Genomic DNA, 23434 nt, shown 5'->3' with positions numbered 1-23434 from the left:
GTTATGATGAAATATGAGAGAATAGAACAGAGGCATTCATCCCTGTATGAAAATAAAAATCATCCCGTATGATCTTCGTTCAAGGTCAAAATAGAGGTGTTCGTCCCTATATAAAATTTAATATCATTTTGTACGATCTTTGTTCAAGGTTAAAATAGAAACGTTCGTCCTGGTATGAACATTAATATCATCCTGTACAATCTTCATTCAAGGACAAAATAGAGACGTTATTCCTAGTATGAACATTAATATCATCCCATACGATCTTCGTTTAAGGACAAAATAAAGACGTTTGTCCTGGTATGAATATTAATATCATCTCGTGTGATCTATACTTAGAAAATTATTTTCATTTATGTTCGTTTAACTACTTGTTGGGGAAAATAACTGATCAGATCATCTCGTACGATCTTCGTTCAAGATTAAAATAGAGACGTTCATCCTGGTACAAACATTAATATAATTCCATACGATCCATACATAGAAATTTATTTTTATTTCTATTTGTTCAACTGCTCCTTGGGGAAAATAACTGATCAGATCATCCCGTACGAACTGATATCGTACTGTACGATCAGTTTAAAATATATGAATTTTAAACTCTCCCCTGGTGTGTGTGTGTACTTAGTTACTTAATTATACCCACACTCTCTCAGACTCAATAAACTAGAAAATACAGACTTTAATTACAATAAAATCTAAACTGATCTTGATTTGAAATCTTCAATAATCCGAAGTATGATTTCCCGAAATGTTAGTACACACAAGAGAAAAATAATTCTTCTACAATATGTTAGAAGAAATAATAATCAAATCAATAATATTTGAAATCATCAAAAACATACAAGTTACAAGAATATCAAACATGCAAAAACTAAGTAGCAATTATCTCAACATACATTACAATAAATTTAGTCACTTAAATTACAAGAACTATTTAGAATTATAAATATTTTCATTACTCTACAGGATATCTTCATTTTCATCCTTATTCTCACTTGATGAACTTGTTGAACTATTCATATCTTCTAATTATATTTTAATATTATATGCTGTAGTTGACATCTCATCAATCTCAACAGATCTATAATTTGACATCTCATCCTCTTGATGTGCAGTTACTATGATGTATTATTGATTAATTATCCCCCGTGCTTTTGTTTTTATGATAGCTAACTAATCTTATTTATCCCTATGACCACTAGAATATTTGCTGAAATAAACTTGAACAGCTTGACTTGCTAACATAAATAGATCAAACTTCTTGTATCTTCTACTTTATTTTATGTCTACTAAATCATACACAGGATAAATCCTTATGCCTTTATTCTATACTGGATCATACAATTGATATTTAAATAACTATACAAAGTTCTCATCTTCACCTGGGTACTCTAGCTCAAGAACCTCATTCAAAATATCATAATAATCACACTTATCTTCTTCGTGAGTATTCCCTCTAAGACATACTCCATAATTTTTCATTTGTCTTCCTTCACTCTATGACTTAGAATGAAATTTGAACCCATTCACTATATATATATATATATTAGTCAGGTGTTTACTTTTCGTATTAGGCCCCACGCTAGTGCTTTCTTACCTTTATCGAAATACTTATTATCAAGGTTATGTACCTAATAAACTTTTAAAATGTTAGGATTTTTAGTATTAAATAAGATGTAATTCAAATAAAAAATTTAAAATTTAAGGACTCACATAAGATCTAAACTAAGATGAGACTTAATTTGCAACAAGTTGCTCAACATCCATAATATCTATTAGAGGCAAATTGCTTACAAAATACCTTATGCCAATTCATCCAAATAAGACTTTAGTATTTCAAATAAACATTACTCTTGTACATTATGGAATAACTTACTCTAAGAGTAGTTGGACTTCTTTACACTTCAGTAACGCATATAAAGTTGTTGTTTTGATTTCTAAATTGTTGAGGAATCTTTCAACACATTTGTAACATAGTTTTTCATGACTTCTAAAGATTGATAGTGTAGTCTGTGATTGTTCTTCTACATCGAAGTCCATATTATAACCAATCTTTGTTCTTGTACTCCTTACATAGGGCTCAAAGTAGTGGGCGAGAAGTGAGTGGTTTTTTGAGACAAATATGCTTCACATATCAATCTTTTTTATCATGTTTTATTCTTAACATATTTTTTCAACTTATATAAATATCTATTAAACGATTACAATTATTAGTAACCATAAAAAATATTTAAGATAACTTAATAAAAACATGTTTTATCTCTCAAAAGGGTACATTCAATGATATTATATAGGTCCACCAACTCTAGCTTCGTAAGGTAAATGGACTAGAAGATGTTCCATAGAATCAAAAAATCCCAGTGAAATTTTTTTTCTAACTTATATAGGATGATTGGTATGTTCTTCTTGCTCCTTCATAAAGCATCTTAGCTTAGTTTAGATGAGTATAAATCTTCAAAAAAAATGCTAAGCACAGTCAACAGATTCAATATGTAATCTAGTAACATACATACTATGATCGAAAGGAGAGCCTCCATAATTATGTGACAATCATTACTCTTTAGTCCAAATAACCTAATAGATTTAAGGTCTACACATCGGCTTAAGTTTGACCCATAGCCATCAGTCATTTTTAAACCTTTAAACCACTAATATATTTATCTTTTTTGCTCTAATGTGAAAGAATAAGGTGCTTTAGACTTTATTATTTTGCCATCGCTGGTTGTTATTAACTCTAGATTTCTTCGTCGTTAGTAATTTTTAATGTCCATTCTAATTTTGACATTATCCTTGCTTTTAACTTTAACATCCATAATTGTATTAAAAGTATTATCTAGGAAGTTCTTCTGAATGTACATAACATCCATATTATGCATTATCAAATTTTTCCTCCAATATGATAATATCCATAAAATATTTTTTTAATTCAATTATGTTGAACATCATATCCCCAAAATTTACACTCTGATAATGTTAAAAAATTAATAATTAATGAAAAGTTAAAAAGTCTCTATAGTATGTCATCACCACTTAATCTGGGTGGAGGAGGTGACCTCTTAGCTTTGTTTTTAATGAATGCTTCATTATTTAGCCTAAATGGATGATTAACAGGTAGGAAAATAAGATGTCAATCAAACCAAATATTTTTTCTTCCATGTTTTAGTATGAAAGCTTTAGTATTCTCCATGTAGTAAGGGCAAGTTAATTTTCTTGTTGTGCTCCAACCAGACAATATACTATAAGTTAGAAAATCGCCAATGATTGAAAGAAATACAGATCTAAGGAGTAAAGTTGAGATGTCATATATGAGGACATCTTCTTCCTATAAAAACTTGAGATCATCAATTAATAGTTGCAAAAAAAATATCAATTTTTTCTTTTGGATTATATGGTCCAGGTACTATAAGTGTTAAGAATATGTACAATCATACACATATCTGGTGGAAGATTATATGGTGTTAGTATAACTACCCAATAAGAGTATGGTGAAGCTGATTGACTATATGGAGTAAAACCATCAGCACATAATCTCAATCTTATGTTGCGTGGCTCAGCAACAAATAAAGCACGTATTCGATCAAAATATTTTAATGCTTCAGCATTTGATGGATAAGAAATAACAGTACTGTTTGCTAATTTCTCCTTATGCCATCTCATATGACCTGCTAAACTTATTGATGCATAGAGCCGCTAAAGTCTTGGAATGGTCGGTAAATAAAATAAATGGTAATATGGAACATCTTTTTTTTTGACGTTCTTATTTTCCTGAGTTTGGTTTAAATCGTGGCACATTGCAGGTACAATAATAATCTTCTATTGCATCAACCTTATAGTATAACATACATCCATTGATACAACAATAAATTTTTATAGTAGTGAGATCCAACATGGATATTAATTTTTTTGTTTGATACAAATGTAAGGGGATTAAATTATCTATTGGACTTGTTTCTCTAAGAAGACTAATGAAGTCATTGAAACAATCATGATGAATATTATATTTAGTTTTGATACTTAGCATCCTCATAGCAATCGATAATTGTGAATGAGTTTTGCAAATATCTCAAATTAGTTTTTGAGCTGCATGTAGTAACTCAAAGAATTTTTTGATTTCTATATTTGATAGCTCTTCAACACTAACCCTTAAATTAGGACATGCTATATCAAAAATAAGTTCTTCATATGATCTAGTCATTTGATCTTTATCAAATGTTTCAAAAGCTATGGATGGACCGGCATAAGTATCTCTGTGTGGCTCATACTCGCCATGTGAGATCCAAATCCAATAGTCTGGAACAAATCTCCTATAATATAAATTAACATTCACATCATCGGGCTTAAGGAATGCTTGATTTTTGTGCTTAGAATATGGACATCTAAACATTCCATCGAACTTAAAGGAAGGTAGTTGAGATACAACTTGAATAAAAGTCTCAACTCCCTTTATAAATTCATCTGTCAATCCTCTTTGACCCGATAATAATCTGTTATACATCTAATATCTCTCTTCTTGAATAGTCATTTGAATGTTAAAACAAATGTTCCTATATAGTTGTGAAATCAATTATTAGAGATATGCAACCTTAAATCTCGTTTAAATCTAAGACAGAAATATCATTTACTCTCTTAATCGGGTTAAAAGAATGCAACCGTTTTATGTGTTTGTTTTAAATCAATATTATGCTTCTCTTTTAATGGCCAACATTCTGCTCCACAAAGCATTACAGGTCTAACTACCATCTTATAGAATTTTCCCTTAAGTTTGAGGGGGACTTTTCTATCACACAACAAGTCTGAAATATTTCTTTGAGGTTACTTTTTCAAGATCTACACCACACAAAAAAAAAGACAATGAAAAGATCAATCGAAAAGAACAGATAGAGATACATCAATTGAAAACAAAATCACAGCAAAGAACAAAACACAATCATAAACACAAAGGAAATACACCACAAGCACAATTTGCAAAATTACAATTGTTAGGCATGAATGTCAATAACACCCAATGTAGTTCTTAAAGTACTGAAAGTTTCAAAAACTAGTGATTTTGTGAAAATGTCTGTAAGTTAATTTTTAGTTGCTATATGTTGTAGCTCAATTTCCCCTTTCATAATATGATCCCTAATAAATTGATGCCTAATGTCTATATGTTTAATCCTGGAATGTTGAATTGGATTCTTTAAAATATAAATGACACTTGTATTATTTGATTGTACCCTTAGCTACCAATTAACCACTAAACCTGAATCATTCATCTTATTTTTGAAAACCCACTTAGTTCTAACAACACTTTGATTTTTAGGTCTTTCTACAAATTCCCAAACATCATTTCTAACAAATTGATTCAATTTTTCCTGTATTGCTAGAATCCAAAATTCATCATAAAGTGTTTGATTTACATTAGTGGGTTCAATCATTAAAATAAATACTGAGTGGTTCACTCCATTGTTAAGTCCATGCCTAATTTAACACGTTTACTCGGGTCTCCTAAAATCAGCTCTTTATGATAACTCATATAATATTTTCATTCTCTCGGCATTTGAATTTTCCATTTCCATCTTTTCGTCAAGATTTGAATTTTCAATTCCTTAGGAAATCTCTTCAACATTCTCTTCTTCCAACCTAGATTCTCCAAAAATATCATATTCATTAAAAACTACATGTGTGGTCTCATCTACAACCAATGTCCTTTTGTTAAAAATTCTATAGGATTTCCTAACACTCGAATATCCTAGAAAAATTCTCTCATTAGATTTAGGATCAAATTTTCCTAAAAGAATTTTACCAGTGTTATGAATGAACACTTTACATCCAAAGACATGTTGATGCGAGAGGTTTGGTTTCTTACCCTTAAGAAGCTCATAGGATGTCTTATTCAATTTAGATCTGATGTTCACCCTATTTAGAACATAACAAGCTGTATTAACCACTTCAGCCAAAAAATATTTAAAAAATGAATATTCAACCAACATGTCTCTAGCTGCTTCTATCAAGGTTATGTTCTTTCTTTCTACAATCTTATTTTGTTGAGGGATCCTAGATGCTGAAAAGTTGTGATCTATTCCTTGCTCTTTACAGAAGACTTCAAATTTTTTATTTTCAATTTCTCCACTATGATTACTATGAATTGTGATAATTTCATAACCTAGCTTCCTATGAATCCAAATAGAAAAAATTTTAAACTCATCAAATGATTCACTTTTATGTGATAAGAATATAATCCAAGTGAATCTAAAAAAATCATCAACAATTACATACCCAAAAACTTTTCCTCCTAGATTTACAGTGCTAAAAGGTCCAAATAGGTCAATATGAAGTACTTCTAAGGGTTTGCTAATACTAAGATCTTTGATTAAATGAAAGGAGGATTTCACTTATTTTCTTAATTAACATGCTTCATAAAGATGATTTTTAGTGAATTCTAATTTGGGTATGACTCTTACCAATTCTTTCTGAGTAATCTTCCTAAGATTTTTCATGTTTGCATGATAAAGAATTCTACGCATAACCAAGATTCATCAATAATAGTTTTTAGACAAAAAGCATTAGAAGATTTAACACTATTTAAATTAAGCATGTAAACATTGTTTACTCTATCTGCATACAATGCATCAACTCCATTTTGGCTTATTATGTAGCTTGTAGGAAAAAAATTTATGTTAAACCCTTATCATAAAGCTGACTATTATTCAACAAATTATATTTCAAATCTTCTACCAATAAGACATTCTCAATTAGAAAATTCTTTGTACTACCAATCATACATGATCCTACCACTCTCTTAGTGGTGTTATCTCTAAGTGTTACCTTACTTCTAGTCCCGGCCTCCAGCAATATAAATTTATTCGCATCTTCAGTCATTTATTTTGAACATCCGATGTTCATATACCAAATGCTCTCACGGGGCTTGTATGAGAGCAATTCTACAAAATTATTGAACGTTAGACTTGGAAACACAAATAAATTTAGGTTCTCCTCTTGAAAATAATAATTCATATGCATGTTTGATATGTTGTAATTGGTGCATCTTAGGCCTCCACACTAAATGTGTTTTATAATGAATAGTATAAGTGTGAAAAATGAGACCCAACATGCCACATGAATAACATTTAACAATAGAAAAATGATTTACTAGTCCATATAAGTTGTAATATCTTTTCCTTGGTTTTGAATTTTTAAGCTTTTGATTAAGATTATAAAATTGTTCCATTGTGGGTGGTATCTTATTTTCTTTAAAAGCTTTCAATTTTTATTAAAGATATGAATTTGCATTTTTCAAAATTGATTTTTCAACCTTTAATTTAGGTACTCTTTGATCTGATTCAACCATAAACATCTTAAAATCATTTTCAAGTTCATTATAAGATGTTTTCAATAAATCATGCTTCTTATTCAAATCATCAAATTCATCTAGCAAAGCCATGTGATTGTTATCTATGTCTGCATGATCTTTTCTCAAATTTTCAATATCTTTTTTTATAAATTTTGATACTCAATATTTAAATTAGCACTCAATTTTTTGAGTTTCATATATGCATTGTGAATTTTCTCAAAAACTTCAAACAATTCATCATAAGATAGACCACATAACTTCTCTTGATCAGAATGATCAAATTTGTTTGCCACTAAGCACAAATTTGTAACCTCTTCTTCTGCCTCTTTTTCTGAAGAATCTTAAGCTAAGTCAATCCAGAATGCTCTTTACGTCCTTCTCTTATCCTTTTTAATGTTTGTTTTCTCCTCAACTTTATCATTCCTATGATTAGCTTTGAAAATTTGAGCATTAAGTCTTTATATGCCCAGGCTTTTTGCATTCATAACAAATAACTTCATTAAAAATCTTTGTATTCTTATTAAACTAACATTTGTTCTGATGCTGAGGTCTTCATTGCTTTCTCTTAAGGAAACTTTTGAATTATCTTATCATCAATACAATATATTCTTCATCCTTAGGCATTGACTGACCACTCTCTGAATCCTCAACTTTCAAGGCTATTTTCTTTTCTTTTCATTTTTCACATACATCAATCTATCTTTGATTCACTACTTGCTCGTAAGAAATTAGTGATTCAAGAATATTGCAAATAGAACATACATTCAAGTCTTTAGACTCAGCTATGACAATTATCTTTACATCATAAGCAATAGACAACAAAATAAAATTTTATTAACATTTTTAGAATTTGTGAGTTCTCTTCCTAAAGCATGCAATGAAGTAATAATCTATGTAAATCGTATATACATATGAGAAAATGACTCATTTAGTTTCATCCAAAAAAGTACCTAGTCATGTAATAAAATATTTAACTAAAATTATTTCACCTCATTTGTCCCTTCATCCTCAAGCATTGACTGATTACTCTCCGAATCCTCAACTTTCAAGTCTTTTCTGTCCACTTGTCACCTACATCAATCTGTCTTTGATTCACTTCTTGATTGTAAGTAATCAGTGATTCAAGAAGATTGTCAAGAGAATATATATATTCAAGTCTTTAGACTCAGCTATGACAATTATCTTTGCATCATAAGCAATATGTAACCAACATAAAATTTTATTAACATTTTTAGAATTTGTGAGTTCTCTATCTAAAGCATGCAATAAGGTAACAATCTATATAAATCGTGTATACATATCAGAAATTGACTCATTTAGTTTTATCAGAAATAGTTCATAGTCATGTAATAAAATATTTAACCTAAATTATTTCACCTTGTTTGTCTCTTCATAAATTATACAAAGTTTATCTCATATTTCTTTCTCAGTTTTGCAGGTAGAAACACACATATAGTCCTCTAATTTCAAAGCACAGAAAAAACTGTTCAAGAATTTTGTATTCAATCATGCTAATTCTTTTTCTTCAAATATCCAATCAGTAAATGATGTCTCAGTTCTAATGCCATCAACAAGTCTAGTAGGTCTAGTATAACCTTCATATATTAACATCCACATGCAATAGTCAAGGAATTGCAGAAAAGTACACATGCGAGTTTTCAAAAAATCTAACGAAATGTAATAAAATAAAGGTGGTCTAATGATCGAGTATCATTTAGGAGTATTCCGATTTTCAAAGTAGTCATGATCGTGTTTCAAAAAGTAGTCTAAACTTTACTTATAAAAATAGTCTCTTATACCACTTATTAGTTTATAAGGGTCGTTAGACCTCTTATAACTATTCCAAGGTTAACCAAGAGGGGAGTGAATTAATTATTTTAAAATTTAAACTTCTTGGATAATTTGAAAACCTTTTTATGAAATTCATGATCACTGATTCTAAAATATGCAAAAGTTTTTTAAATGAAACAAGTATCACAGGATTTTCAATCACAGAAATTTAAGATATGGAAAATAAAAATGCAAGAAAAATAAATAACAAAAGAAAAACACTAGATTTTATAGTGGTTCAGTAAAAGTTGACCTACATCCACTCCTTGGAGAATCCTCTAGGTATTGCACTATAACAGTAGTGACTCCCCTTTATCCTCACAGTAAGGCGGAGAATCCCTTTCAAACTCTCTTCCACCAACCCGGTGCGGCAGAGTACTAACGCCTTTTATACTCTCCAAGTGATGGCAGCGTACCGTCACGTCCTTTTTCACCATCCTAGTTAAGGCAGCGTGCTGTTGTCCTTTTTTACCATAGTAATGAAGGCAGAGTACTATCGTTTTTCTTCTCCCTCCTGGTGAAGGAAAAGTACCATCATTTTTTTTCACCCTCCTAGTAAAGACAGGGTATCATCATCATTTTTCACCCTCCTGGTAAAGGCAAAAAACCTTGACACAATATTGTTAATATTCTCTCAAAAGCCTCTAGAGCAGATGTGCAAAAACTTGAAGAAGAAAAAAGAAAACTTCGCTTTGGGAAACCTTGTGAATCCCTCTGATGTGAAACATAATTGCATAGACGAATTGCTTTAAGGAATTTGCACACTTAATATTCCTAGAACAAATAATTATATCTTAATGTTGAATTTAAATGACGCATTAAAACACAAAGAGCGGTAAGACAAGCTTAGGCTAATAAACCACATGTATAGAAGTTAAGATTAAAAAATAGCCAACTTAATCTATGTTGCATGCATGAGTGGTTTCAACACGAAATCCATACACTAACAATAAGACTAGTCACTACGAGGAGATTCCTCACTCAACCTTATCTAGTTAAGAGGGTTTTGCGGAGAGAGTGACGAGAATCTTCATGAATCATTTATAAAACATAATTGAAAAGTGACTAAGAGGTTTAATGATTTGGGGGAGAGTTTACCCAAATAATTAGATAATATGAAGCTTCTGGTTTGATCACCAAGGCACTAGATGAAGAGTAATAAGCAACGTCAAGGCTTTGACATATTTAAGAAGGTGATCATTGATTTCTTGGACAACAGGGCAGCAAGAATAGGCCACCAAACTAAATGGGCAGCAGTTGGGAACTTGTGGACAGCAGCAGGTGATAGTTGGAACCCCCATTTTGGCACACAAAGACTTCCAACAGCAGTCCAAATAGCAAGCTGGGCGACAGGATAATAGTTGGCTAAGTTGGAATAGTCTTGGACAGCAGGAGTGGCCTCTCAGGAATCAGGACAGTAGGATTGGTCTGCTGTAGCATCTTGGACAGCCATCACGGTTCTCCAAAGAGACGGGATGTGAGGGGGCGGCAATGGCTGCAGGAAAACTATGTTATTCCTGCCCAAACTCTTAGGCCTCTTTTGGGATGGATTTTTCCCTGCTGTGCTTCACCGAACGTAACTGAGAGGTCGTTTGGGGTTAAGCGAAGGTGCTCCGTTTTAAAAATTACTACGTCCCGCGGTTGCTTTTCCCATCCAAAAGAACATCCCTACTTTCGCATGCTTTTCACGTGCTTCCCGCTGTTTGGAAGTATAACAAATACGTCAATACCTTTATAGTTCCCGTCTTCCTCATCTGGAAAACTTCTGCGTCCATTTATTCCTCATTGTAGCACGACGCTCATTCCTTTATTACATTAAAATCGTTCAGGTATTTCTCCAAATTTCTAGTTGTAAGAACTTGATGAGAGTGAAATAGAGCTTCACCGACATTATTTGACAAAGCTTTCTACAGAATTATTTGCATACCCAGCCCCTACTTCTATCGGGTTCTCCGCCTGCTCCCTCCTCCTAACCAGACTAGCTGAAGAGCTAAAGGTCCATCCCATCTTCTCGCGAATCTTGACGTCATTATTCGGAGGTAATTCCACCAAATATCGCCGCTTGGGCGTTGCCACTCGTCTGCTGGCTGTGCGCAAAGCCTCTTGCACCAAACAATTTCTCTGATTGTTTGTTTGTTATCAGGTTTTCTATCGCCGGAATCAAATAAGTGGAGGGCCGCTGAAGTAGATTCACCAGTGCAGAGAAAGAGGTTTGATCTATTGATTTATTTGAAAACCTAATTTGATTCTCATTGTGCTGCCAGTTGCTTTTGCCCTCGGATTTGTTACGGCATTTCTCTATTCCCTCATCTCAATGGTGCCAATTATTGATTTACAATTTGTTGGTGAATTGGAATTTAAATTTTGTTCTACGGCTTTCTTAGGTTTTTGCTTAAAATTTGTTTTGAATTTTTTTATTCGTTTTTCCGGTTTGCTCTAATGTCATTATTGTGTTCAACCCTTCAAAGAGAAGTCGAAGGGTTTAAGGAAAATTTTTGAAGTTACTATTTGCTTATCCAATGCATTGACCTTTACTGAATGCCATTTCCTTTTCAACGACATACCTGTTTTTTTAAAAATTATCTAAAACTTTGAAGTATTAACAGGCAAATGCTACACAAATTTTATGCTTGTATACTTGGTGTTCATTTACTGAATTCAATTTACATCTACTAAGCTCTTCGTAATGCAAAATTTTCTCTTTCAAGATAAATGCTCGTACAATAAACCTTTTAAGGCCATGGTTGGATGCAAACAAAATCACAAGGAATTATAATTTTAATGGTTCAAAATGTTGTACAAGGATTACAAATCATTTTTAAAAGGTTGTAATTCTAAAACAACTTAACTTGTTTGGTTAGTAATACATTCATTAATAGTTCACTTTATACTTTTCAAAAACATACATAAAAAACTTGATGCTTGTAAAACCCAAAAAAATGATGTTTTAGACCTCGCACGCTTTTCAAAGCACCGCGACAAGTTTTAAGTGAAAAATTCAAGTTTTTCGAATTTCGATGGAAATAATTTTGAAACATTCTACGCAAAATTCTATGAAATTTGATATATAAAACTTTTATTTAATTTTGCTGAATTTAGGAATTAAAATTCATTGAATTCTCATAATTCTAATAATACCCCCAATATTTATTCAAGCATGGGTTGTTTAAGTGAGGGCATAGAGGTCTTTTGGCATACCCATCTCTCTCAAATAACAAAATCAAACCTCCCCTCCCCACGTTTCATTTGGCCAAACCGAAGGAGTTCGTGAAAAGGGGAGAAGGCGCGCGGAAGAGGAGCGACGGGAGGCTTGGGCGACGGCTCCGGTGGTGGTTTCCGACGGACGGCTTTGAGGGAAATTATAGAGGAAACTAAGGAGAAGACTAAGGTATGATTTATTTAAGCATTTCTTCATTTCCCGCATAGTTTTCTTAAGGAAGAAATTTTAGAGTTTTGTGGAATCATTGAAATTTCTTTAAGAAATTAAGAGGGAATATCTAGGAAGCAAGTTTATACATAAGAATGTATTTTTCTCCAAAGATTTCTAGGGTTTCTAAAATTAGGGTTTTCTCTAAAGTTAGAGTTTTTGGAAGCACCTTTGTAAATATTGTTCCTAAGGGTCCTAAGATAGTTTTTAAGAGAAGAAATTGAGTTTTTTCTTACAAAATGTATTTTCCTATTTCCTAATTATTTTAAATCGAAAAATTTGTTTTCCAAAAATATTAATTTGATTTATGGGAAGTTTAAGCATGCAAAAATAATAATATTAATGAAAATATGTTTTCCAAATTTAGGACTTTAAGGTAATTCCAAAAATAGAATTTATTTTAAATTAATTTAGGTTTAGGGTAAAGTGTTAGTTTAGTTAAAATATATAATTATACAAAATAATGATTTTTTTAGAATATATGTATGCTTGGAGTTTTAATGAGAGAGAGAGAGAGGGAAAGAGAGAATCTAGAATAGTTTAGAAAAAGAAGATTTTGTTTTAAATTATTTTTTAGATTTTCAAATGAAATTTATACTTATAGATGATTAATCGTGGTGTCATCGAAGAAAGAAGGGCTAGCAAGAGAAATCAATTTCCAAACTTCTGTAAGTATAGATGGTTCTTTAATTATAGTAATGCCTCTTATTTCTCACATGTGATTTGATAGACCAATCATGCTTCTTTACTCTTATCAAATGTGGTTGATCATGCAAATTACATGTTATATTTTATGGCCTTATATGATAGTTTATATGTTAAATGAAATAAGATGAAAAGATATGATTAAATGCTTGTATGTGCATGCTAAAATAATGAAGCTCACCCCCTGATGGTACTAGTTGGGGACGCTGTACTCATGCACGATAAAATGGTAAAGGATATGAAAAAGGAAATGTTAAAGGAGTACCTTTATGGTACTAGACGGTGGCTCCGGTGACGATTGTATTATATACGAAAAGAGAAAGCTAAGTATAATGATATGAATATGGAAATGAAATGAAAAATATGGCTTTATGATATGATATGTTTAATGTTATGTTAGTATGAAATCATTTTTATGTTATGTTCATATGAAATTGGCATTTAGCATATTGTTCAGTTTATCTTGATTACTGTAGTTTAGAATTGTGTATTACTTACTGAGCTTTAGCTTAATGTTAGTTGTTAACATTTTCAGGTAAGCTTAAATTAATAAAAAATGAGTAAAAGTGGTGGCAGTGTTTATCGTCGGAGAGGAGCTCCTGAGAAAAGGTAATTATGAATCTGTTTGAGTTTTATGTTCGTATGTTTTCAAATTTGATATTTTAGAGACTCTTTCAAATTATTATGGAGATAGATTTAGAGAGTTTAGATAATTTAACCTACCGTCCGACCTTTGTTCCTGTCTCGCGCATGCGAGCTCACTGGGCCGGGTCGTAACAAATATTATACCTAAAATCCCCCTTATAACAAAATACTCTCTTTATATATGCTAGCAGCATATTTGTTAGATTTTTTACTAACTCTATTGTACCACAATAATGCATTTCTTGATTATTATGAAAATCCCCCTACAATATAGCAATATGTCTATCTTGTACTAAGCACTAAATCAAGGATCATTTACCATTACGCTAACACAAGGCTCGGGGGCTGAGTCACTAGCATTTATACTTCATAAAACTACTTAAAGCAAAAAGCATGAAATAGAAAGTGCATTGCTCATTGCAAGTCAACAAAGACAATTCAAGCAAATTCCTTCGACAAATCTGTTTAAGCATAAAGCTAAGACGGAAGGGATATCCAAACTCTACATTTATAAAAAATAAATCACTATTATTTTGTCCATCCAACATAAAGCAATGGACCAATGACAGTCTCTATTAGCTTAACAAGCTTTTGCAGCTGAGCCAAAAGGGTTGTGGGTTTGACATTTGATTCTCAGAGTTGAATAGACATCCCTACCGAAGCTCTAATCAACAAATCCCAACAATAATTCCTTATAGTATAAGACTATCCAGATGCATCAAATCGACTGTAAAAAGAAGAAATTTTCATAATTGGGTGTAATCAAACACAACCTTCAAATTTTCTATGAAAAAAAGGAGAATGATAGATACAAGTTTCAGGTTTACACCAAAATGAAGAAAAAAAAAATCCAATGATATCTACCAGTGGTATTGTAATGTCAAGAATTGTCGGTAAGTACACAAGCACGTCATAAGCCCAGCATGCACTGATTCCCTCACTTCAAATGTCTCCCGTTTGGGAGACAACGAAATGATCCATAAGGAATGACAAGTTTGTAGGAGATGCCCCAATATCTAAAGTATCATTAAAAAATAATAATAAATTTTAAACTATTTAAATGATTTAACAAATAATTATTAAAAGTTATATTAACTATTTAATTAATATTCATTTTTAAATTAATTAGTTAGTTAATTTTTATATTATATTAAATATTATTTTTTTATTTTAAATTAATTAGTTCATTTTTTTAATAATTAAAATTTTATTTATTTACGGTTAGAATATAGTTTAAATAAAAACTATTGAGAATAAAATCGTATTTTGACCATTGGCAATTCGGTTGATAGCAGGGGTTTACTCCAACAGGTCTCCCGTTCGAGCCTCAGCGCTTGCAGCCGCGGGCGCACGTACACGCGCGGGAAACGGCTCTTGGGCGGAGAGCTCATCGCCGGCAGCGGGAGCCAGGAGCGGGACGAATCGCCGGCAGCGGGAGAAGCTCTGGGGCTGGGTGTGCGCGGTCACGACTAGTTTTTTTTTTTTTTTTAATCTGGCCAGCGGTTTATGACCGCCGGAGAGCCGCCGGAATAATTCGCCATCGGTAAAAACCGCCGGTATTTATTTTCCTACGCCGTTTTTTCTGGCGGTAAATGAACGGCCGAAAAACCTCAAAACCGCCGGAAAAGGTTCAATTACCGCTGGAAAAGGCCGCCGGAAATCGGTGATTTTCTTGTAGTGGGAAGAAGCCCAAGTTTAATTCTAGTGGAGGCAGTGGTGCAACTGTAAGTAAAGTCACTGAACCTTGTGCTAAACATGGCAGATTACATAAAGGTGAATGTCTGATTGGTTCCAACACTTGCTATTGGTGTCATCAGCCTTCGTGTCATCAGCCTGGACACATAGCAAAATATTGTCCTGCTTTGACTCAGAAGACTTTAGGAGAAATGAGATCAGTTGAAGCACCTTCACAGAGGAATTATGGGAAATCCAAGATGATAGAACCATCAGCTGCAGGTTCAGTGCAAAATCAATCAAGGCAGAATGTCAGACCGCAAGTTTACACTTTGACTCAGCAAGAGCCCGATGAATCTGTAGATGCTGACAATGACAATTGAGATGGATTTATAGTTTATTTTTAGGGACTTGTAATGATAAACCTGATGTTTTGGTGTTTTGGTTTTAGTATTTTATCTTATTATGTTGTGTCAAATGTTTTGGAATTGATCAGATTATTTTGTTATGATATTTCAGATGTTTAGTTTGTTCTATTTCAATATTGAAGTTTATGATAATTGAAATGGAAGCTGTTTGTTTATTTGCAACTAGAAGTTGTGTAAATTTTGGGGACAAAAGTTTTGTAAGGAGGGGAAAATTATAAAATCCGAAAAATGCCGTTTTAGACCTTGCACGCTTTTCAAAGCGCCATGACGAGTTTAAAGTGAAAAATTCAAGTTTGTCGGATTTCGATGGAAATAATTTTGAAACATTCTATGTAAAATTCTAAGAAATTATATATATATAACTTGTATTTAATTTTTCTTAATTTAGTAATTAAAATTCATTGAAGTCTCATAATTCTAATAATACCCCTAAAGTTTATTCAAGCATGGGTTGTTTAAGTGAGGGCATAGAGGTCTTTTGGCATACCCATCTCTCTCAAATAACAAAACTGAACCTCCCCTCCCCACTTTTCATTCGGCCGAACCGAAGGAGTTGAGAAGGCGCGTGGAAGAGGAGCGGCGGGAGGCTTGGGCGGCGGCTCCGGCGGTGGTTTCTGGCGGTCAGCTTTGAGGGAAATTGTAGAAGAGACTAAGGAGAAGACTAAGGTATGATTTATTTAAGCATTTCTTCATTTCCCGCATAGTTTTCCTAAGGAAGAAATTTTAGGGTTTTGTGGAATCATTGAAATTTCTTTAAGAAATTAAGAGGGAATATCTAGGAAACAATTTTATACATAAGAATGTATTTTTCTCCAAAGATTTCTAGGGTTTCTAAAATTAGGGTTTTCTCTAAAGTTGGAGTTTTTGGAAGCACCTTTGTAAATGTTGTTCCTAAGGATCCTAAGATAGTTTTTAAGAGAAGAAATTGAGTTTTTTCTTATAAAATGTATTTTCCTATTTTCTAATTATTTTAAATCTGAAAATTTGTTTTCCAAAAATATTAATTTGATTTATGGGAAGTTTAAGCATGAAAAATAATAATATTAATGAAAATATGTTTTCCAAATTTAGGGTTTTAATATTATTTCGAAAATAGAATTTATTTTAAATTTATTTAGGTTTAAGGTAAAGTGTTATTTTAGTTAAAATATATAATTATACAAAATAATGATTTTTTTAGAATATATGTATGCTTTGAGTTTTAATGAGAGAGAGAGGGAGAGAGTGAGGGAAATAGAGAATCTAGAATAGTTTAGAAAAAAAAAAAGATTTTGTTTTAAATTATTTTGTAGATTTTTAAATGAAATTTATACTTATAGGTGATTAATGGTGGTGACATCGAAGGAAGAAGGGCTAGCAAGAGAAATCATTTTCTAAACTTCTGTAAGTATACATGGTTCTTTAATTATAGTAATGTCTCTTGTTTCTCACATGTTATATGATTGATAGACCAATCATACTTCTTTACACTTATCAAATATGGTTGATCATGCAAATTATATGTTATATTTTATAGCTTTATTTGATAGAGTTTATTTGTTATATGAAATAAGATGAAAAGATATGATATGATATGAATGTTATTTAAATGCTTGTATGTGCATGCTGAAATGATAGAGCTCACCCCCTGATGGTACTAGCTGGGGACGTTGTACTCGTGCACGATAAAATGATAAAGGATATGAAAAAGGAAATGGTAAAGGTGTACATTATGGTACTAGACGGTGGCTCTTGTGACGGCTGTATTATATACGAAAAGAGAAAGCTAGGTATAATGATATGAATAAGGAAATGAAATGAAAAATGTGGCTTTATGATATGACATGTTTAATGTTATGTTAGTATGAAATCATTTTTATATTATGTTCATATGAAATTAGCATTTAGCATATTGTTCAGTTTATCTTGATTACTATCATTTAGAATTGTGTATTACTTACCTAGCTTTAGCTTAATGTTAGTTGTTAACATTTTCAGGTAAACTTAAATTAATCAAAAATGAATATAATAGGCGGTAACGTATACCGTAGGAGAGGAGCTCCGAAAGAAAGGTAAGGATGAATATGTTTGAGTTTTACGTTTATGTGTTTTCATAGTTTGATGTTTAGAAGATCTTTCAAATTATTATGGAGATAGATTTAGAGAATAGATAATTTAACCTAACGTCCGACCTTTGTTCTCGTCTCGCCCATGCGAGCTCACCGGACCGGGTCGTGACAATGCTTATGACATTTTTATACAATAAATCAATTTGTTCATGTTATTGTAACACCTATAGGATTAACTATTCTACCTTTTTTTTCATTTATGTACTTAATTTTCAAAAATTTTGGGCTTCTTATTAGGCTATAAAATGGTTCTTGTTATTCTTGCCCATGCACATCCACAGTATTTTATGTAATGGATGCCTCTTGTTCTTTAAATTACTAGCAACAAACATCAATTATATTGATTTGTATATTTCCTCTTCTTATAATTTGTTAATTTATAATACAGCAATTAAGAAATTCAATGGGTAAACCAAAGGATGGCGAACCATCCGCAACATGGGAGAAAGATGTAAAGATGATATTATGTGATTTATGTCTAAGCGAGATTGAAGTTGGCAATCGACCAACTACACACTTCAATAAAGAGGGTGGACTAAGAATTTTTATGAGAAAACTGGAAGAGAGTGATAAAGTTCAGTTAAAAAATAAATTGGATCAGTTAAAAAAAGATTGGAAATTATGGAAAGTATTGAAGCGTGGATCCACTGCACTGGGTTGGGATCCTAAGAAAAAAACCATTGACGCACCGGATGAATGGTGGAAAGAGAAATTAGAGGTAAATATTAATTTACATATATTTGTATTTTTCAACCTTCATACTCTTCTTTTTACTTATTTAAAATGATATTTATCTTTGTAAGTTGTACCAAATGCAAAAAAAAATAGATATTATAGCATTGATACCGAGCTTGAAGATAAGCTTGATATGATGTTCCTAGGTGTTGTTGCTATCGGAGATCATGCATGGACTCCAAGCCAAGGACTTAACAATGAAAATATTACTGCAGATTCTGAAAACATTGATATAGGTAATGATTCTTTTGATGAACCTTCACAAAATCTTGATGAACCTTCACAAAATCATGCGAGCATTAGTGATTGTAGTCAATTGAAACGACATGCATCTACAACTTCAATCGGTAAAAGAAAAAGAATATATGGTTCTACATTTCTTCGAAGTCAAATTACACAACTTGTCAATTATTGTACCAACATTACCTCAGAAACTAATGCATCAAAGTCAATAATCGAGAAATCCTCCATTTCTGCTGCCATTAAAGTGCTTGAACAAACAACTAAAATATTTGAAGACATGCAACTATATTTGTTCTCTACCAAGCTTCTCGAGGATCCAACGAAACGAGAAATTTTTATGTCGATTTGCCCTGAAAGACGAGCACTTTATCTTCGTTATTGCTGTGGAAATCAAGACACAACAACATCAGAGTTTCATACAGTCTAACAATCAATGACTTTGTATTTTCTTTATTGATCTTTGTAAAATGAACCTTCTGTAGTATGTAGATATCTGAACTGTTTTAGTACTATTTTTTGTTAACACTTAGCAGGGACTTGAGTGTAAATGATTGGGTTCACGACTCAACGTAAAGTAATGTACCTTGATTCAATGTTCTTTTGAGTTTTCTTATTTACTAGAAGTTTATGCGATTCTGCTGGATGGAATTCTTGCTGTGTAGGGGGAGCTTGCTATCACCATTTAGCAATGATTGTAGTTCTTAATTCTGCTGGGCATAATAGTTTTCTTGTATTAGTTCTTGCTTTCTGAGGAGTTTACTGTTTGTCAAATTAGATTGATATGACTCTTGATGCTTAGATCTATCAAGTGTCAACTCAATTCATACCAAACCAATCATGCTGTAAAGGATTGTGCTATTTGTTTAGAGATGAAATTGTTTTTTATGCTGCAGATCATATGATGGTAACTAATTTGATCTACTCGAGGTTTGTTGATTAAGATTCTCCATGAAACCACCAAGCAAATGGTGTCTTGGAGGGAAATTTGTTTTCTGCGTAAAAGAGATTGAAACAGATTGTGGTATTTGTTAAGTGATGAAATAAAATTTGATGTAGTAGATCCTGTGAAGGTAACTTATTCAATAAGACTTGAGGTTCGTTGATAAAATTCCATTCGATAAAACAGAATGCAGCTTCAGCGCCTTAGTTGCATATATATTTTCTCCATTATTTTCATTTTCTGGCAGTACTACAAAAACATTCATGTAGTATTGGTTTTGATGTGCTCCTTCATGCATCGAACTGGAGATCTGCTTTTCTTGTTGAGATTTACGGGAAGTTTGTTGTTATGCTCATGATCTCCTTCTGGATGCCAACTATATGTAAATTTTTAAAAATTAGTTAGCCTAAAATGTTTTTTATTTCTAAGCAGCATGTTATTTGAGTAAGGTTTGTGCAAATTTTTTTATTATTATACTAAAGATAGTCTGATAAAGACTTTCTGGTGGTTGTAAATTTTGATAGCATGTGAGGTGTTTATATAAATAAGATATTAATACTTATTGCAAACTATATGCAGGAATGTAATGTAATGAGAATAGAAATGAGTCAGCCGATATTGCAAATATTAAAAAGACTATACTTGCAGCAATATGTTTTATAAATTAGTATTATGAAACATATATTTGCAAGGCACCGTGCATGATATCGTCATACAGAGGAGACAAATGGATTGGAGAGTTGCTAGATGGTCATCCAACGAGGTTTCATAATATGTTTCGTATGTCTCAAGCAATTTTTTTAAATCTATTGAAGGAATTGGAATGTGTTCATGGTCTACATGGATCATCAAGGACAACAAGTAGAGAAGTACTTGCGATGACTTTATATATTTTATTGCATAATGAATCAATAAGGTTCACATGTGAGCGATTTCAACACTCAACCGAGACAGTAAGTAGGTATTTCTCTATTGGATTGGAGGCATTGGTAAAATTATCATGTTCTGTGATCAAGCCTATAGATCCGAAATTTTGTGATATCCCAAAGAATATTTTGTATGATAATCGATATATGCCGGATTTCAAGATAATTCTTTTATTATCATATTATATGATTTGTTTAATGTATATAATATCTAATCATAGCTTCTTAAATAGGACTGTATTGGAGCTATCGATGGAACACATGTGGATGCTCGTGTTTTGAATTCTGAGAAAGCGGCTTATATAGAAAGATGTGGGTTCACGACGCAAAATGTTATTGTTGCCCTTTAGTAGGTTAAGCTTTTGTTTTTCAAACATTAGCAGTAGCTGCCTTAGAAGAGCTTTCGCCTTGTTATGTTTGGGAGCTCATGCAATTAACAATTAATTCCTTGGATGTTTGAGGCCATTAAGATTGTTGGCCTTTAGTAGTTGACAAACCACAACATTGATGCATTGTTGCCCTGTGGTCATTGAAGTTTTTGTTACGACATTTCCTTGGATGTGTTTTATTTGATGAAAAATTGGAAAAACGAAACTTATATGCATTAGTAAGTAGTAACTGGTTATTCAAGTTTAATTTCTGCAGTTAAATGCTTCTTTTTTACCACTAGATATTATCAATTCTGTTAAATATATGTTTTTTGCTGTAATGAGATGCTAATGATGATATATTGATGGATTTTTTCTCAAACATTCAGTGCAGCCTTGGAACTTTAGTTTGCCAGGTTGAAACCATTTGGCTTGATCATTCCTCAGATTTTTTATGGTATCTATTTTGTTTTTCCATTGATTTATTGTTTTCCTTCATAAATATTTGGCAAATGTCAATGAAACTGTAGCAAACTTTTAGTGCAAATTTAAATTTTTTAAAATGAATGCTACTCTTAAAGATCATTTTTATTGGTGTTAATTATCACTGAGAAGATTTCAATGGTTGTCTATTAAAGTGATATTTTTTATTGATCTTTTTTATTTCTACGAGCTCAATAGGTTATAGGCCTCTTTTTTGTGTTGCTCAAATGAGATGCCAATGATGACAAAATTAAGGCTTGTTTCTCAAACAATTTTGATTCTAGTTGTTTACCAAAATTATGTATGCATTTTCTTACTAAATATGCTGTTAAAAGAAGTACAAAATAAATTCCCAGCATAATATTAAAAATAAACCTAAGAGTAAAAATGATTATCTGAATATCCTGTAGAGCAAAGAAATTTGTTGAGTTAGTAAGTTTTTTTGGTTTAGCATAATTGTTTGCAAATATTTTCTTTCTTATCATTTTTGATATTGAGATCTATTATCTTTTTGGAATAAACTAAAAATTGTCTAAAATTGATGTAATATTTCAAAAAATAATAAATCAGAACATATTTGTATTATTACGAGAAATTTTTTTATTATAAAGTAATATCAGAAAGTCTAAAATTTTAACAATTTTTTTTTTTAATTTTAACAAATTATTTTGAAGTATGATAATGACAATGTCAATAAAAATTTATAGTATTTTTTATATATAAACTTATAAAATATTTAATATATAAACTTATAAAATTTTTGATAAAATAATTTGATTTTAATTCAGAAGTGTTAGTTTATTAACATAAAATTTTGAAAAGAATTTATATTTAAATAAAATTTATTTATCTAAATACATATAAGGGTATAAAGGTAATTTATTCATATATAGCTGCAGCACAGCAACTTGACAGTTATACTGTTAAATAAAATGTACTGCTTTCTATACAGCAATTTCAAAAAGCGGCTTTCTGTATAACAATTTCATAACCTGCTTTATCGACAGCTGCAGCCGTCCCAAAAGCACCCTTAGTCAGGAATGGCTAGTCTGAATTCCAATCAATTAGGAATTTAATTGGATTCAAATTAAGGAGCTGATTAGGGATCATTATGCGAAAGAAATAAAGAAAGAAAAGAGGAGGAGTTTAATTCAAAATTGAAATTGATTTTAGATTTTGAGTAATTTTGGAGGGAACTAATTTGAAATTTGATTTCAAATTTATAGGCAATAAATGCATTGATTGGAGATTAATGGGGGAAAGCCATACATGTGGCTGACGGCATGTAGGGGGGAGAGGGAGAGGTGTGAGGGTTTAAAAGCTTCTTTATTTAGCTTTCAAAATAAAGAAAAGGAAAATTAAATCCGATTCAATTTAAAATTAAATTGAATGAGATTTAAAACTTTTCAAATATGGCTTTGACAAATTAGGAAAGAATTTAAAATTTCAAATTTTGAATTTCAAATTGAGGAGTTCTCATCCTAAATCAAGGGAGGTTATTTAGGTAGGTGATGATGATGACATTAACCATCCTTAATGGTGGATGGGCACTAGGGCCAGCGGCATGGTGGTGGGGTTTGGGAGAA

At 31.7% G+C, this 23434-nt stretch overlaps 1 protein-coding gene across 1 annotated transcript; it reads left to right on the top strand.

Moving 5' to 3' along the window:
* Window positions 1-19024: 19024 nt before the first annotated feature.
* LOC110102890 lies at window positions 19025-19558 on the top strand. Its single transcript, XM_020831395.1, has one exon. The coding sequence runs from the start codon at window positions 19025-19027 to the stop codon at window positions 19556-19558; it is 534 nt and encodes a 177-aa protein (XP_020687054.1).
* The last annotated feature ends 3876 nt before the right edge of the window (window positions 19559-23434 follow it).

The sequence above is a fragment of the Dendrobium catenatum genome, unplaced genomic scaffold (genome assembly GCF_001605985.2).
Source record: "Dendrobium catenatum unplaced genomic scaffold, ASM160598v2 fragScaff_scaffold_1685, whole genome shotgun sequence".
In the NCBI taxonomy this organism is placed as follows: Eukaryota; Viridiplantae; Streptophyta; class Magnoliopsida; order Asparagales; family Orchidaceae; genus Dendrobium; species Dendrobium catenatum.
This window is presented reverse-complemented; position numbering and strand designations above follow the sequence as displayed.

Coding starts and splice junctions, on each gene's coding strand:
- LOC110102890 (XM_020831395.1), top strand. CDS start 19,025: ATGTTCCTAGGTGTTGTTGCTATCGGAGATCATGCATGGACTCCAAGC.